Source organism: Sarcophilus harrisii, chromosome 2 (assembly GCF_902635505.1).
Source record: "Sarcophilus harrisii chromosome 2, mSarHar1.11, whole genome shotgun sequence".
Taxonomy (NCBI): domain Eukaryota; kingdom Metazoa; phylum Chordata; class Mammalia; order Dasyuromorphia; family Dasyuridae; genus Sarcophilus; species Sarcophilus harrisii.
Window position 1 is genome coordinate 384,082,364 of NC_045427.1, and position 15,277 is coordinate 384,097,640.

A 15,277-nucleotide genomic window follows, 5' to 3' on the forward strand; every position below is an offset into this window, starting at 1 on the left:
CCCCACCTCTACCCTCTCTCCTTGGGATTTGATAACCTTGTCCTCATAACAGTTGCTCTCCCAAGAATTTAAGAGGTTTTGCCTGCTCTATTCCCACCCAGGACAAGTGTAGCTTTGGTAAGATTCCCTCCCAATTCCCAACTGCCCTACCCTAACTGAATTGCCTTCTCTATAGCTTTCTTAGTTTATAATAAAACCATCTTCTATATTCCCCTTTTTACTACTTACATTATGAACAACATCCTCAAGCTGGTAATTTACTTCCAGAAAAGAGTCTCCCCTCTTTCCTGGGCCCTTTTATTATAGAATACAGGAATCTTTTCTTTCCTCATCATCCCAAGTAAAGGTTTGTTAATCCCCTTAGCAATGTCTAACCCCTTCTTATTCCCTTAGGAAGATCTGATTTTTTTTTTTTTTTTTGTAATGTCTCAGCCTTCAACTCCAGGTTTCTCCTGGAAACAGAAAAGCCCTTTTCCTCCTTCATATTTCCACCCCTTAAGGAGAGGCTCTTTCACTACCCCTTTTTATCAGCAATCTCCTGACTTCACCCAATACCCTTCCCTAGTTATCCCTCCTTCAGCTAGTGAAGGAGAGAGCATTGATTGAGCTCTGACATACTAGCATCAAGGACATTCTCTGCTGTAGTCTTTCCATGCTGCTCCTTAAGGTGGCTTCGAATGGCGGGTTTATGGGCAAATCGCACATCACAGTAAGAACAACGGTAGGGCCTAGTCCCAGAGTGAAGATTGAGATGGTCATGTAGGGTAGGCTTCTGGGTGAAGCATTTGCCACAAATACCACAGGAGTGGGATTTGACATTCGGTGGGACATTCATGTGATGGTTGAGGTTGCTGCTATGGTTGAACTGCTTCCCACATTGAGGGCATATAAAGATGAAGTGCTGGGCTCTCATGTGGAACACAAGTTTTTCCACACCTTGAAACACTTCTGGGAATTTGGTACACTTGTTATTCTTCAGTGGGATCACTGGGGAGATCCCTGGTATGGGGCTCCTCATGCCCCCATAACTCCCACTAACTCCACTGCTCCTGGACATAGCTGCTAGGGCTTCATCTCCCAGTCCAACAGTAATGCCCTCCCCTACTTGACCTTCAGGAAACAGCAACAGACCTTCCCCTTCTGTGTCTTCTGTGAGGCTGTAGCAGGCCTTCACCACCCCCTGAGGTGCTGTGCTTTCATCAGCATCAATTGTTTTTCCAACTTTAGGGTTTCCTCTTCTCAAATTCAAATCTGGCCCCAGACATTTACTAGCCGTATGACCTTGACAAGTCACTTAACTCTGCTTCAGTTTTCTCATCTGTAAAGTGAGCTAAAGAAAGAAACGGCAAATTACTCCAGCATTCTGCCAAGAAAACCCCAAATGGGGTTACAGAGTTAAGACATGACTGAATGAGAAAACGACTGCTTCATAAACAATTTCTAATACAAGTTTGTACTGGTTGAGTCACTGATAGGAATGAAACTTGGGCCCAAAACCAGATGAGAAATTAGTTTCTTAGCCCATTTCTCAAACTAAAAAATAGTTTTGTAATATGCTAATACACCTATAAATTCAGATCTCAAGATCACAAGGCCCCTACAGGTTATGCAGGAGTTTGGGAGGAGGTGTGCTAGTTTGGATTTGTGTTATTGCAAAGCTAGGTGGTGGGTGCTTTTTTAAGGTGTTGGGGAGGCAGGGATGAATAAGAGATGACTGTGTGGCACTGATGCTATGTCTACAATGTTCTACTTATGAGATTCTTAACTATTTTTGTTCCCTGGACTCTTGGTAATCTGAAGCCCTTCTCAGAATAATGTTTAAAATGTACAAAATAAGATGTGTAATTACAAGGAAATGAATTATGTGGAAATACATAGTTCAGAGTCAATGCATCCCATGTTTAAGAATTCTTGATTTACCTCTTCACCATTGTCTGTTAATATCCCTGTCTTTAGGATTCAGTTTGATCCTATCTTGTAGAAACCTTTTCCTGGTCTCATTATCTATACTGTGTATATCTTACATATGCCTGGATATTTATGTTTCCTGCATTAGAATGTATATTTTACCTTTCTTTGTATCATAGTGTGTCAGTGCAGAAAATGTACTATGTGCATGGTACATAGTTTTGCTTTAAAAATTTTTTTTTCAGTCATCAAAAACCTTTTTCTTCCTCTCTGTATGCTCCTCCCCTTACACCAAGAAAGAATGAAAGAAAAACAAACATTGTAGAAGCATAGAGAGTCAAGCAAAATGAGGGAGCTAGGTGGTACAGTGGATAGTATACCAGCCCTGAAGTCAGGAGAACCTGAGTTCAAATTTGGTCTCAGACGCTTCCTAGCTGTGTGATCCTGGGCAAGCAAAACAAATTTATTCATTGGTTGTGTCCAAAAAATGATTAGTCTGGAATCAGAGTTAACAAACCTGTCAAAACTTTATCTTTAGCATTTTATCATTCTAGTTTTATTCATAGTTTGCATTATATGGTCATAAAAATCTTCCTAGATGTCGTTGAAATTATTCCCTTAATTTCTTCTAGCACACTAGCAGTTCATCACATGTACCATAATATAGTCATTTCCCAATTTATGGGCACCTACCCTCTCCCATTCTTTGCCACCTCAAAAAGCTACACTATTACACATTCTTAATAGTTTTTTTTGCTTAGGTCTAATCCTCTTATTCTATTCCTCTAATTTTCCATTCTGTCTTCCCTTCCTTCTATCCTATTTCCTTTTTGAGTGAAATCCAGTTTTTCACTTCATTGCTTATGTTTGTATATGCATATTCTTGCCATCTTTGATCAGTGCAAGAGAGTGAGGTTGAAATGGTAGGTATTCCCTGTCTCATTTATTTGTACAGATGTCTACTTGTATATTGATAATGTGAGATAAACTTCCCAAATCTTCCTTTTTCATCCTTTTTTTATCCCAGTGTTTTCCTCTTCACTGTGAGAAAAGTCCCTGCTCCCCTGTGGCTTTAAGTTCTAGTTTGCTAAAGCAACAAAAGATCTCTTGCTGACCTACTCCTTGACCCTTTGTCATATCCGGGCTGAACTTTCTGAGACTGCCGGCACTACCTGATTGCCACTGCTAATGATTTTCCAAAGCCTTCTCATCCTAGTGAAACTAAGTTTTCATGCTGACCTTCCAAATTTTCTTTGGTCTGAGAGAAATGGAAACTGCCAGTGCTGCCATGATTCAGAAACAACTGCTTTACTCGCTCCTGGGCTGGGGTCAGAGCTACATTGATGTGGGCACTGGAACTATGCACTGGACTCCCACCCTAGTGCCAGCAGATCTAAGTTATCTTTGACTGAAAAATTATTGTTCTCCATCTTTTTGTGTGTCCTGGAGCTCTAAAATTTGTTTGGAATCTTATTTAAAGGGGTTTGGGGGAGAGCTTGGGTGAATCCCTGCCTTTACTCTGCCATCTTCTTTCCATATTTAAATGTAAGCAGTTTATCCTTATTTTATCATTGCTCATTCATATGTTTCTCCTTAACTTCTGTTGAACTTCAAAGTTTCTATGAAGCTTTGGTATTTTCATCAGGAATGCTTGGAAAACCCACTTTTAATTAAAGGGTTTTTTCCCCCCATAAAAGGATCCTTTTCAGTTTCATTACATAAGTTATTTTTGTCTAAGTCTATCTTTTGCCTTCTTAAATATCTTTATAGTGGTGGCTCCTAAGTAGAATGTGATCCTGTGGCTCTTTGGTACTTGGATTCTTTCTCGCTACTTGTATTTTTAAATCTAGAAGTTCTGGATTTTTCTTCCTAGCTCATTTGTGTCTTTCTCCTTTGTGTCTTGGGCATATTATGCATATAGCTTCTTACTCAGGTGAGGAGATATTGGAGGTTGCAGGGTGGGTGGTGGGAAGAATGAGACTCTTAAGCACATAGCAATGTTAATAGCATTAATATAGCACTGATTTTGTACCAGGAATGTGCTAAGTGCTTTACAAACATTAGTTCATTTGATCTCCAGAACAATCCTGCAAGGAAGGTGCTCATCTCCTATATTATTCAGTTGAGGAAACTGAAGCAGACGGAGGTTAAATCACTTGCCCAAAGTTACAAGAGATTTGAATTCAGGTTTTCTATACTCCAAGTCCAATGCTAATACAATAAGCCACCTAGATTCCTCAACATCCTGAAGATTGATATTACTTCAACATATCCTTTTTCGGAGACTCATGTGATTTTATCACTTTGTATTTTCTTCACCCATGAAGATTCCAAATCTTCCAAACTTTAACAGACCTCAGTCTTTCATGACTATAGTCATTTAAGCTAATCTTCCCTGTGGCCAATCTTCTGGTGATGATCTGTGAAATAGCTGGGTTGGACCTCGGGTAACACAAGCCTGCACTAAAGTCTTGATAGGATTTCCTGGAGCTTGACCTCTTGCTAACAGCCCTTGTGAGTGCTAAGGTCCTCTGGTGTCTATTATATACATACTTAAGAAAAAAAGGGGAAGGACTCAGAAATGATTTTTAATGATGCAGATGTCATCACCCACATGATAGTTATGCATGCCTTTGTCATAGTTTATTCCTAAGATCTCGAGCAGCTTTCAGCATAGTATAAAACTTTCCTAGGGGTATACAAACATAGATGCTCAGGAAAAGTCATCCAGAAATCACCCTTACTCTCTGACACAAAGACTTGTCTGACTTGTTTTCTCTTTTCTGTCAAGAGAGGTGACTAATAGACTTGGAATGCAAAATATCATCCTCATTCAGAGAGACCTATGGAGACTGAATGTGGATCAAAGCATAGTATTTTCATCTTAGTAGTTATTGTTTGTATGTTTTTTTTTCTTTCTTGTGTTTTTTCCACACTTTTGATTTTTTTTTTTGCATTGCATGAGAGTATGGAAATAAATATGTTTAGAAGAATTGCACATGTTTAATCTATATCAGATTGCTTCCTCTGTTGGGAAGGGGGAAGATAGGAGAGGAAGAGAGAAACATTTGAACATAAGGTTTTGCAAAGATGAATGTTGAAAATTATCTTTGCATGAATTTGGAAAAATAAAATAATGTTTTAAAAAAAGGACCAGTTAAGGAATGCCCATTCAGAATATCATCTAGAGCAGAGCTTCTTAAACTTTTTCTACTCGCAACCCCTTTTTGCCCAAGAAATTTTTATGCAACCTTGGGTATATAGGTATCTAAAGAAGGTATACACATCAGACATTTACTGATAATAAATCAAAATGTTATGACTCCACATTCAGTTACAAGACTGCATATGGGGTTACAAACCATACTGGGACCTAGAGCATGACTAAGAATCTCTACTTATGTATTGTAAATGAAGGTATCCTCAGAGTAGGAGGAAGTAGATACCTCACTTAAGATTAGGCATCAATTGTTATAGGCTTCATACTCCCATTGTTCTATTGCTTTATCTCTCATTATTGTGTCTTAAGTTTTAAGCTTGATCTAGAAGAGGAAAAAACACTGACACAGCAGGAATTTAAGAGTGAGGTGTGTATAATAACACTTAAAATCATAGTATAGAGAGATGTTCAATTAAAAGTAGATAGTTATACAAAGACCCTGGTGGAATTTTGTGAAGAACTGAAAAAGGTCTGGTCGATTATTTCATAGAAAGCTTGGTAGGTTCCCATTATACACCCAAGAATGCCCATGGTACTGATAAAGACATCCTTAATAACGGTGAAGGAGCTTAAACCATCCATGTAATAGGTACAGATCTCTAGAAGTGGTGGGATGATTAGAGCCAGGACACAACAACTTGCAGAACCCAGTAGTGCAATAATCAGCTCCATTTGGGGAATCATCATGGCAAATATATCTGTAAGAGGAAAATTGCAGAGATTATCCCAGTACATAATAAAACTACCTAAAGTCATCATCTAAAAGCTGGGCTTGAAAAGGCATAAGAATTGCACAATCTTCCTCACACCTATTTCTTGGCATTGAAAAGTATTCAGACTCATTCAATAGGAAAAGAAATTGTGCTTTTTTTTTTTTTTAAAGGAAGACAGGATATTGTATTCCATTCCACAAATCAGATGAGAATCCTTAAGGGGAAGACTCCTTCAACAAGTGGAACAGAGATAAATGTACTCCCAGACAGTTAACCATATAGTTCACTGCAGAGCTAAACCTTGGGTGGAGCAATTAGTGCTTTGGTCCAAGGTATTAATTTAGAGACCACAAAACTTAAACACATGCACTTACTTATTCATCAGAAACAACTTAGTTTTAAGAGAAACAACCAGTTAACAAGAAGAGTTCGTTGATTCATAACACTGAAAATAACATTATTCTGTGAGCCACTAACATAACTGATTCCCCTTTTACTCAGCTGAGTTTGCTGTGCTTCCTTGTGTTATTTTTGCATCCTGAATTAAAAGGTTGATTTTAAAAGCTTTTGTGCTGCTTGACTAGGGGACCAAAATTAAATTGCTCTTAAACCCCACCTGAAAGTGGTAATTCTGTTAGTCTCTTTTAAGAATTCTACCAGCTCTGGTATTTTATAGTTTATGTTCTAATAGTCACTCCCAGCTCTAACAGCTATGAGCTTCTCTAAAGTTAAATTAGCCCATAAGTAGGAAGAAATCATATTTTTGCCCCTTGTCATTTCTTTTCCATTTAATATCTATCGCTCTTCTAGGGACTACTACAGAACCTGGAGTGGGTTTCTAATTCTAAATCATATGTATGCATTACACTAACTTTTCTATTGATTAAGAACTAAACAGATTGATCTAATGCCATCCTTTCTATTTGCTCTACTTGGGAGAGCTAACAGAAAAGGGAAATAAAGAAAAGGCAAGTGCTTTCTGGTCCCTGCAACAATGATCTCTATAATCCACTACATGGATTTAAGAGTTCAATTTGCAAAAAAGGTCACTGCCTCTACTTTTTTTTTTTTTAATTAAAGCTTTTTATTTACAAAACGTATGCATGGGTAGTTTTTCAACATTGACCCTTGCAGAACCTTCTTTCCCAAATTTCCCCTCCTTCCCTCCACCCCCTCCCCTAGATGGAAGGTAGTCCAATACATTAAATGTTAAATCCAAAATATGTATGCATATTTATTCAGTTTTCTTGCTGCACAAGAAAAATCAGATCAAGAAGGAAGGAAAAAAACTGCATAAGAAAACAAAATGCAAGCAAATATCAACAAAAAGAGTAAAAATGCTATGTTGGGGTCCACTCTGTTTCCACACTTTCCTCTCTTTGGATGTATAGGGCTTTCTTTGTCACCGAACAATTGGAACTGGTTTGAATTATATCATTGCTGAAGAGACCCACGTCCATCAGAATTGATCATCATATAGTCTTACTACTAGTCTTACTATTTCTACTTTCAATCTCTTCCCTTCAACTGCTTCCCCAGTCCCTATAAACATGCTCAAGTCTTCCTAGTCTTAAAAATAAAAATTTCATTCAACTTAACCCACTTATCAAGCTATCATACTATATCTCTCCTCCCTTTCACCATCAAGTTAATAGAAAGTACCATCTACATTTACTGACTCAATTTACTTATTACCTACTCTTCAGCTTCTTGTAATCAGTTTTCTAATGTGGCTCACTCAAATGAAACTACTTTCTGATACAAAATATTTCCATAAAAGTTATGTTGCAAAAGGAAACAGATTCTCCCCCCCCCCAAAAAAAAAAAAAAAAACCTCAAAAAAAGTTTAAAAGAATGCTTCAGTCTGTATTCTGACACCATAGTTCTTTCTCTGGGTATGGATAATATTTTTTCATCATAAGTCCTTGAAACTACTTTCTTACAGGTTTCCATGACTGCTGAATTAAGTGGCCTTTTTTTTTTTTTTTTTTAATAATCTTCAGACTCTGATCTCTTTCCAAATTTTGACACCAGTGATCAAGTGCTCCCAAACAGCTGTGTTGATATCTCTGCCAACAAACCCCCAAAAGGTGTAACAGATTCAGACATCTGAAAAATGACCGAAAAACAACACTACAGCTAGAAAGTATTTGTGACCAAATGAACTCAGATTTGCAACAGTTAGCTGCCTAAGTGAGAAAACAAAGGTTCACCTTGATATATTTTAAAGATTATCGAGGAAAAAGGAAAATTCCTGATGAGATCATAAAGAGTTGGACAGGGCTGAAATGACTGAACACCAACAACAAAACAAGGCTTCTGAGGATGTCTTGAACTCATTTCTTTTTTCTTTTGCCACACTTCTTTATCTTTATGCAGACATTATTAAATTTATGTCCATTCCTACTTTACCTCCTGAATTTCAATCCTACAAATTAATTATTAGGTCTTTCTAGTTTCATTGCTATATCACGTTGATTCCAGATCCACAAATTTCTTCGAATTTCTTTTCTCAAGCCTCACTATACTACAGTTTAGTTTCTTGTCTCCCACCACCATCTCCTTGCCCCCAGAGTACTTCCATAAATTATTGCACTTGTTTCCTAAATGGTCATACTATCACTTTCCAATCTAATATTCATACAAATATCAAAACTATAGAATATACTTTTGCTGGTAGGAGCTTTGGAGTCATATTATAGTCTAGTCCTCTCATTTTACAGATGAAACTAATACTCAGCTGATGTGAAGCAATCGCTTTATTAAAAGCATCCTGTTTTGTACTCACATGTCATACAAACCATGATTCCACGGACAGACAAGTCAACCAACAATTCCCACTGTTCTGGTACCCAGGAGATGACATGAGGGATGATAATCTCTGCAGGAATGTAGAACTGCAGGGCATAGGTGAAAAAAATCCCAATGGAGTAGAGCATCTTGACAGATTGATATAACCTGAAAATAGAATCCAGATATCTTGTTTCAGAAAATCCTCCTAAGATCCTAACATATTAGCCCTAAAGGATTGTAAAGGCTCATATAGACTGAAGTCAATATGGTGTATCAATGGAATTATTAGTATCATTAATGGCCTTGGAAAAATAGAAAAGCTTTTCAGACATCTTAGTAGATTAGGAGTCAGGAGATCTAGCTTCTAATTTTTCTTTTTTTATATTTTATTTTTCCAAAATTTCCATGCAAGGATAATTTTCTTTCTTTCTTCCTTTCCTCCTTTCTTTCCTTCTTTCTTTCTTTCTATCTTTTTTTTTTTTTTTTTTGGCCAAAGCAATTCAAGTTAAGTAACTTGCTCAGGTCACACAGCCAGAAAGTGTTAAGTGTTTGAGTTCATTTGAACTCAGATCCTCCTGACTTTAGGGCTGGTGCTCTATCAGTGCGCCACCTAGCTGTCCCCAAAGATAGTTTCCAACATTCACTTTTGCAAAATTTTATGTTCCAAATTTTTCTCCCTTTCTCTCTTTTGCTCCCCACTTCTTCAAGATTGCAAAAGCAATCCAATGTAGATTAAACAAGTGAAATTCTTGTAAACATATTTCCATATTTGTCATGCTGCACAAGAAAAATTGGGTTAAAAGGGAAAAAACATGCGAAAAAAACCCATATACAAACAATAATAACCAGAAGAAGAGATGAAAATACTATGCTTTGATCCACATTCAGTCTCCATAGTTCTTTCTCTGGATGCGGATGGCACTTTCCATCACAAGTCTATTGGAATCGCTTTGAATGATTCTCAATGTTGAAAAGACAAATTCATCACAGTTTGTCATCATACAATCTTGTTGTTACTGTGTACAATATTCTCTTTGTTCTGCTCACTTCATTCAACATCAGTTCGTGTAAGTCTTTTCAGGCTGAATAAATAGGAGTTTTACTATCCCAAGCAAGAGATAGGCTAGTCCCAACGACCAAAAGCTGATCAGATCAGTGATGGGAGCACTGTATCCAGTTCTGGGCATCACATTTTAAGCACCAACAGCCTAAAGTGTGTCCAGAGCAAGCTAACCATAAAAGGAAGGTCACAAATTGAATGTGTCATAAAAGGAGCAAATGTAGGAATAGCAATGAGGAGAAGACAGGGAACACATATCTAAACATATAATTCTTATCTAAAAACTTCTCCCATGCTAGACAGCTTAGGCCTGTTTGGTGATTTCAGAATGGGGCAGGGTTACTTGGCAAGTTAATACAATAAATAATGCTGGCAGTTGGAGAGGTGGGGAGGATCTGGGTACTGAACTCCCTGAGAAAGACAGATAGCATGACATGGGAGCTAGAAAAAATGGCTTCCATGATCTAGATTGAGATAAATGTTAGTTGTGTTAACTTTCCAGGAAGATGTTGATGGTAGCATAGAAAGAACCCGGAACTAGGAGTGAAACACAGAGTAAAGGGGGTGATCTAACTCCCAATAAATATTTTTCATAGTCCTACCCCATTCTGAAATCACCAAGCAAAAAAAGCCTAAACTGATTAGCCCCTAGATCTTGCCACAAGTGTTTCTTATTTATTTTCATATTTAAAAACAACAAACTTCTATCATTCTTCTATCTGGGCATAACCTCCTATCTTTCCATCTTAATGCCTTACACCTTCTCAAATCTATTGCTTAACCTCATTTTCCTTTTCAATCCTTCCATACCTTTGCACTTTCTCAGTTCATGACCCTGATCTGACTTCACTTTCTTTATCAATGTAAACCTTACAATTAGCCATTTCCTCTCCTTCCTTTACTCCTATGTTCTTCTTATCACACTTATTCTTGGATTATTTCTATCAATCTTTCTCCATCCCAAATTTTGGAATAGATTGAATAGAACCAAAGGAAGTCAGATAATTTTGCTCACCCAGTTTCACTACAAATTTACATTATCTGATCTCAAGGAGGGCCTCAGAACAGCAAAGCAATCCTTTCACTGACTGATCATCTATCCCACTCCCCACAGATAATGCTACAAACTTTCCTTCCTCAGACCACCCATACCCCTTCCTTACTCCTACCCCATCACCTCTCAGCTGAGTGACTTGCCTCATACTTTATTGAGACAAAAACCATTTACAATGAATTTCTCCTCCTTCAAAGCTCTTGTTTTACTCTACTGTTTCCTCCTTTAATTCAGTCTTTTATAATAGGATCATCCTTCAGCTTTTCAAGATAGACCTCTCTCTCTATGTCCTTGATCCCATTCTTTTATTTCTTTTCCAGAAGATTCGCCTCTCAGTTATTCCCCCTTTCTCTAATCTTCATTCTTTCCCTATTTGCAATCTCCTCCACACTTGTTGCTTATGTGCATATTTAAGTTTCTAATATTTTGGGGATTTTTTGTTTGTTTGTTTTTCCTGAGGCAGTTGGGATTAGGTGACTTGCCCAGGTTCCCACAGCTAAGAAGTGTTAAGTGTCTGAGGCCAGATTTAAACTTGGGTCCTCCCTGTATATGCACGAATGTTTGTGGCAGCCCTTTTTGTAGTGGCTAGAAACTGGAAACTGAGTGGATGCCCATCAGTTGGAGAATGGCTGAATAAATTGTGGTATATGAATGTTATGGAATATTATTGTCCTGTAAGAACAGGATGATTTCAGAAAGGCCTGGAGAGACTTACACGAACTGATGCTGAGTGAAATGAGCAGGACCAGGAGATCATTATATACTTCAACAAAAATACTATATGACGACCAGTTCTGATGGACCTGGCCATCCTCAGCAATGAGATCAACCAAATCATTTCCAATGGAGCAGTAATGAACTGAAACAGCTACGCCCAGAGAAAGAACTCTGGGTGATGACTAAAAACCTTTACATTGAATTCCCAATCCCTATATTTATGCTTACCTGCATTTTTGATTTCCTTCACAAGCTAATTGTACAATATTTCAGAGTCTGATTCTTTTTGTACAGCAAAATAATGGTTTGGTCATGTATACTTATTGTGTATCTAATTTATATTTTAATATCTTTAACATCTACTGGTCATCCTGCCATCTGGGGGAGGGGGTAAGAGGTGAAAAATTGGAACAAGAGGTTTGGCAATTGTTAATGCTGTAAAGTTACTCATGCATATAACCTGTAAATAAAAGGCTATTAAATAAAATAAAATAATAAAAAAAAAAATAAACTTGGGTCCTCCTGACTTTAGGGCTGGTGCTCTCGCCACTGTATCACCTAGCTGTACAGTTTCTAACATTTTAAAAAACCTTTACTGGACCCTGTCATCCCCTCAAATTATCATTATATACCTTTCCTCTATTTTTAGCCAAACTCCTAGAAAAATGTGTTGCAAGCTGGCTTTTAACCTTATCTCAAATGCAATTGCTTTCTTCAAAATCAACAATATCTATTGGTTATCAAATCTGATCATCTCTACTCTTGTGCTCCGCTTTTTTAACCTCTCTAAAGCATATGACTTTGTTGCCCACACTATTCTGGGTACTCATTCTTCCTTGGCTTTTTATGATACTCCTCCCTGTTTGACTATTCCTTTTCACTCTCCTTTGCTAGCTCCATCCACATCAGTACCATTTCTCTTATCTTTGGGTGTACTTCAAAGTTATGTTCTAAGCCCTCTTTTTATATTTACCTGGTAATCTCATCAACTCCCATGCCTTTCATTATCATTTATATTCAGATTATTCCTAAAGGAGATATATCTAATCCCAGTCTCTCTCCTGAGCTCCAGTCCTACTTCACCATTTTGAAATACATATCAAACTCAATATATTTAAAACAATCTTTCCCTTTGAACTTAACCATACTACTTCTCTAATTCTATAGAGCAAATCATTTTCTCATGCTCACACTGAACATGATATTCTTCTTGACTCCTCACTCTCACTAATCCCACATATTCATTCAGTTTCCAAATTTTATCATTTCTACTGCAACATCATCTTATTTATTCTCTTCTCGCTATTCCCATAGTTCTATGTTAGTTCAGACCATTACCAACTCTCATCTTTATTATTACAATGGTCTCTTAATTGGTCTCCCTTTCTTGTATCTACTATAATCCATTTTTCACTAGACACCAAATGGAGTTCTGTTAAGATCTAGTTTGGATCCCAATTCTGTTGTGTAATTTTTATTTGTACCATCTAAAGTGTGACAAGCATTCTACCTTTGTCTTTATTCAGGTATTTGTAAAATATTGACTAGAAGTGGACCTGTGGACTTATTGATTTCTTTTTAGGCTGACATCAATCTATAAAATCATAGATTTAGAGCCAGAAGGAACCTTGGGAATCATCTGGTCCAATTCTCTCACTTTACATTTGAGGAAACTGAGACCTAGACATGTTCTGTTCAGGGTCCTGTATTGATTTTTAGTTGGTCAATGAATTCTTCTTTTTTTCAGTGAGAAAAACCCAACTGCAACACAGAACACACTACTTGACTTCATTCTTATAGTTTTCCCCCTTTCCTATCCTAGGACATACCAGCAATTGGGCAGGTTGAGGGTTATGCTGGCTTGAATGTTTTCTCCAAATTTCATGTAGCCCAGGGTTCCCAGGCTGACATAAAGAATAATGATGATGGGCATCACCATATACAGGATCAGAGTATAGTGACCAGGATACTTCATTTGATTTTCAAGAGGGAGAATCTGCATAAAGGTGGACAGAAAAGGGTAAAAGAAATATAAGGTCACTTGAATCATGAAATTTCAGTTTTAGAGCTATAAAAAACCTTGAAAGAAATAATACAGATTTATAACCCTCATGATGGAAAGGGCCTGAGTATAATTGGGACATTTTATTACTTTCTTCAGTCATACATAGTTCCCAGCTAAGAAACCTGTATATACATACACATATACACATGTATGTATGTTCATATCTCAGTAATTCATACTCTACTGGCATAGATTCCCAATTTGTGAGTATGCAGTTACAATGTTAAGAGAAAAAAGCTTTATTAAAAAGAGAGAAATTAATTCTTGAATGAATAACCAGTTCTAGAGAAATTGGTTAAGAACTAAACCTGTGATTTCACTGGTATAGGGAACTCCCAAGTGAGGAAATTCCTTCTATCAATGCATGTCAGCACTTTTTCTTCAACGCATGAGTCTAAGAAAGTTACCTGAGATTGACTTGATCAAGATCATATAGTCATTATATGTCAAAGATGGGATTTCAATCCACGTGGTCTTGGTTTCAAGATCAACATCTCCTATTTCATGCAGTTTTTCAGAACCATTCCTAAAAGATGTATAGAAACTCCCAGACTTGAGTTGAAGATTTTTACTGTTGAACTTTTACTGTTAAAGATATTACTGTTGAAGATTTTTGGTAGAGGCTCCTGTTTCTTGCCACACTGTTTCTTGCCTCATTCTTGTGATTTGAAGGGAGTAGGAAATTGGTAGGAGAGTATATTCTTTTTCTATTTTTTTTCTAACTTACTGCTTCTGTTCATTTTATCAGTTGTTTCAAATTAGACTGGGTTTCTAAAGACTCCAGGTATTTTTGATGCCATTTCCCCAGAGTAAGGGAAAGAAAACTAGAGCACTATGTTGTGTTAGCCCTTCAAGTTTTTGCTCTCCTTTGCTTTCCCAATAACAGCCCTATCACCAAGCCTAGCTCTTGAGTTGAATGTCCTCCACTTACTCAAAAAGATTAAGAGAAATATTCCAATACTTCATGGAATTTGCACCAGTTAGAAAATTTATATTCCTATAGATTATTCCAAATAGTGTATGTTTATACAAACTATATTCTCATGAATAGAAAATATCAATACAGTATAAATGTAAATTTGAACACAATAAACTAATTTTTGCTTAGACCTGTGGTCTAAATGGTAAATTCCATTTACCAACGAAGATTATTAATTTATACAAAAGTTGTATTCATGCATATATTATAATTAATTTATGGTCTTCTCCCATATACACTATGGTACCTATAGGTACCTGTTTACTCTCTGTATCATATCATTAATTATCACCATACGTTATAAGTTAACTTAGCCACTGGCTAGATGGTCTAGACCCCTGTTGTTGAAGTGCTTGTTCTCTTTGGGATATGACTCCCTTAACAGGAGTTTGGGATAGCAAATTCCAATACTGCCACACCTTGGGTTATTCCTTAGGTCCTATGCTGAAGTCATAGTTAGGGGACAGGGTTCTTTTAGGCATTATCTCTTTTGGGCAGTTTTCACATTGTTGTCCTTTTCTGAGTTTATGTCTGTCTTCCCTGCCACCATAGTCGATTCGGTTGTTAAATTATTTTTTTCGAAATCATTCCAACATAACTGACTCACACTTGTGCCCTTTGTTTATGTAAATTCCTGTTAACTGTCCTAATAATGATAGAGTTACATGGATCTCTTCTTATATAGGAATATAAATAGTTTAACTTTATTAAGACATTATGTTTCTTCATGTTTACCTTTTTATGCTTCTAATTTGTCTTCTGTTTGAA

General features: G+C 37.0%; 1 protein-coding gene across 2 annotated transcripts in view; it reads right to left on the reverse strand.

The window, feature by feature from the left end:
- Positions 1-5,478: 5,478 nt before the first annotated feature.
- The window catches only part of LOC100921121 (proton-coupled amino acid transporter 1-like), a 54,420-nt gene continuing 44,621 nt past the window's right edge, over positions 5,479-15,277 (reverse strand). The window contains exons 9-11 of one of the 2 annotated variants that reach the window (XM_031953553.1): positions 13,295-13,461; positions 8,630-8,799; positions 5,479-5,826 (exon numbers count right to left, since the gene is read on the reverse strand). In XM_031953553.1, coding sequence (XP_031809413.1) covers positions 5,555-5,826; positions 8,630-8,799; positions 13,295-13,461 — 609 coding nt within the window. In that variant the 3' untranslated portion in view covers positions 5,479-5,554. The remainder of the gene's footprint in view (positions 5,827-8,629; positions 8,800-13,294; positions 13,462-15,277) is intronic. The other variant, XM_031953554.1, reaches the window with a different exon arrangement.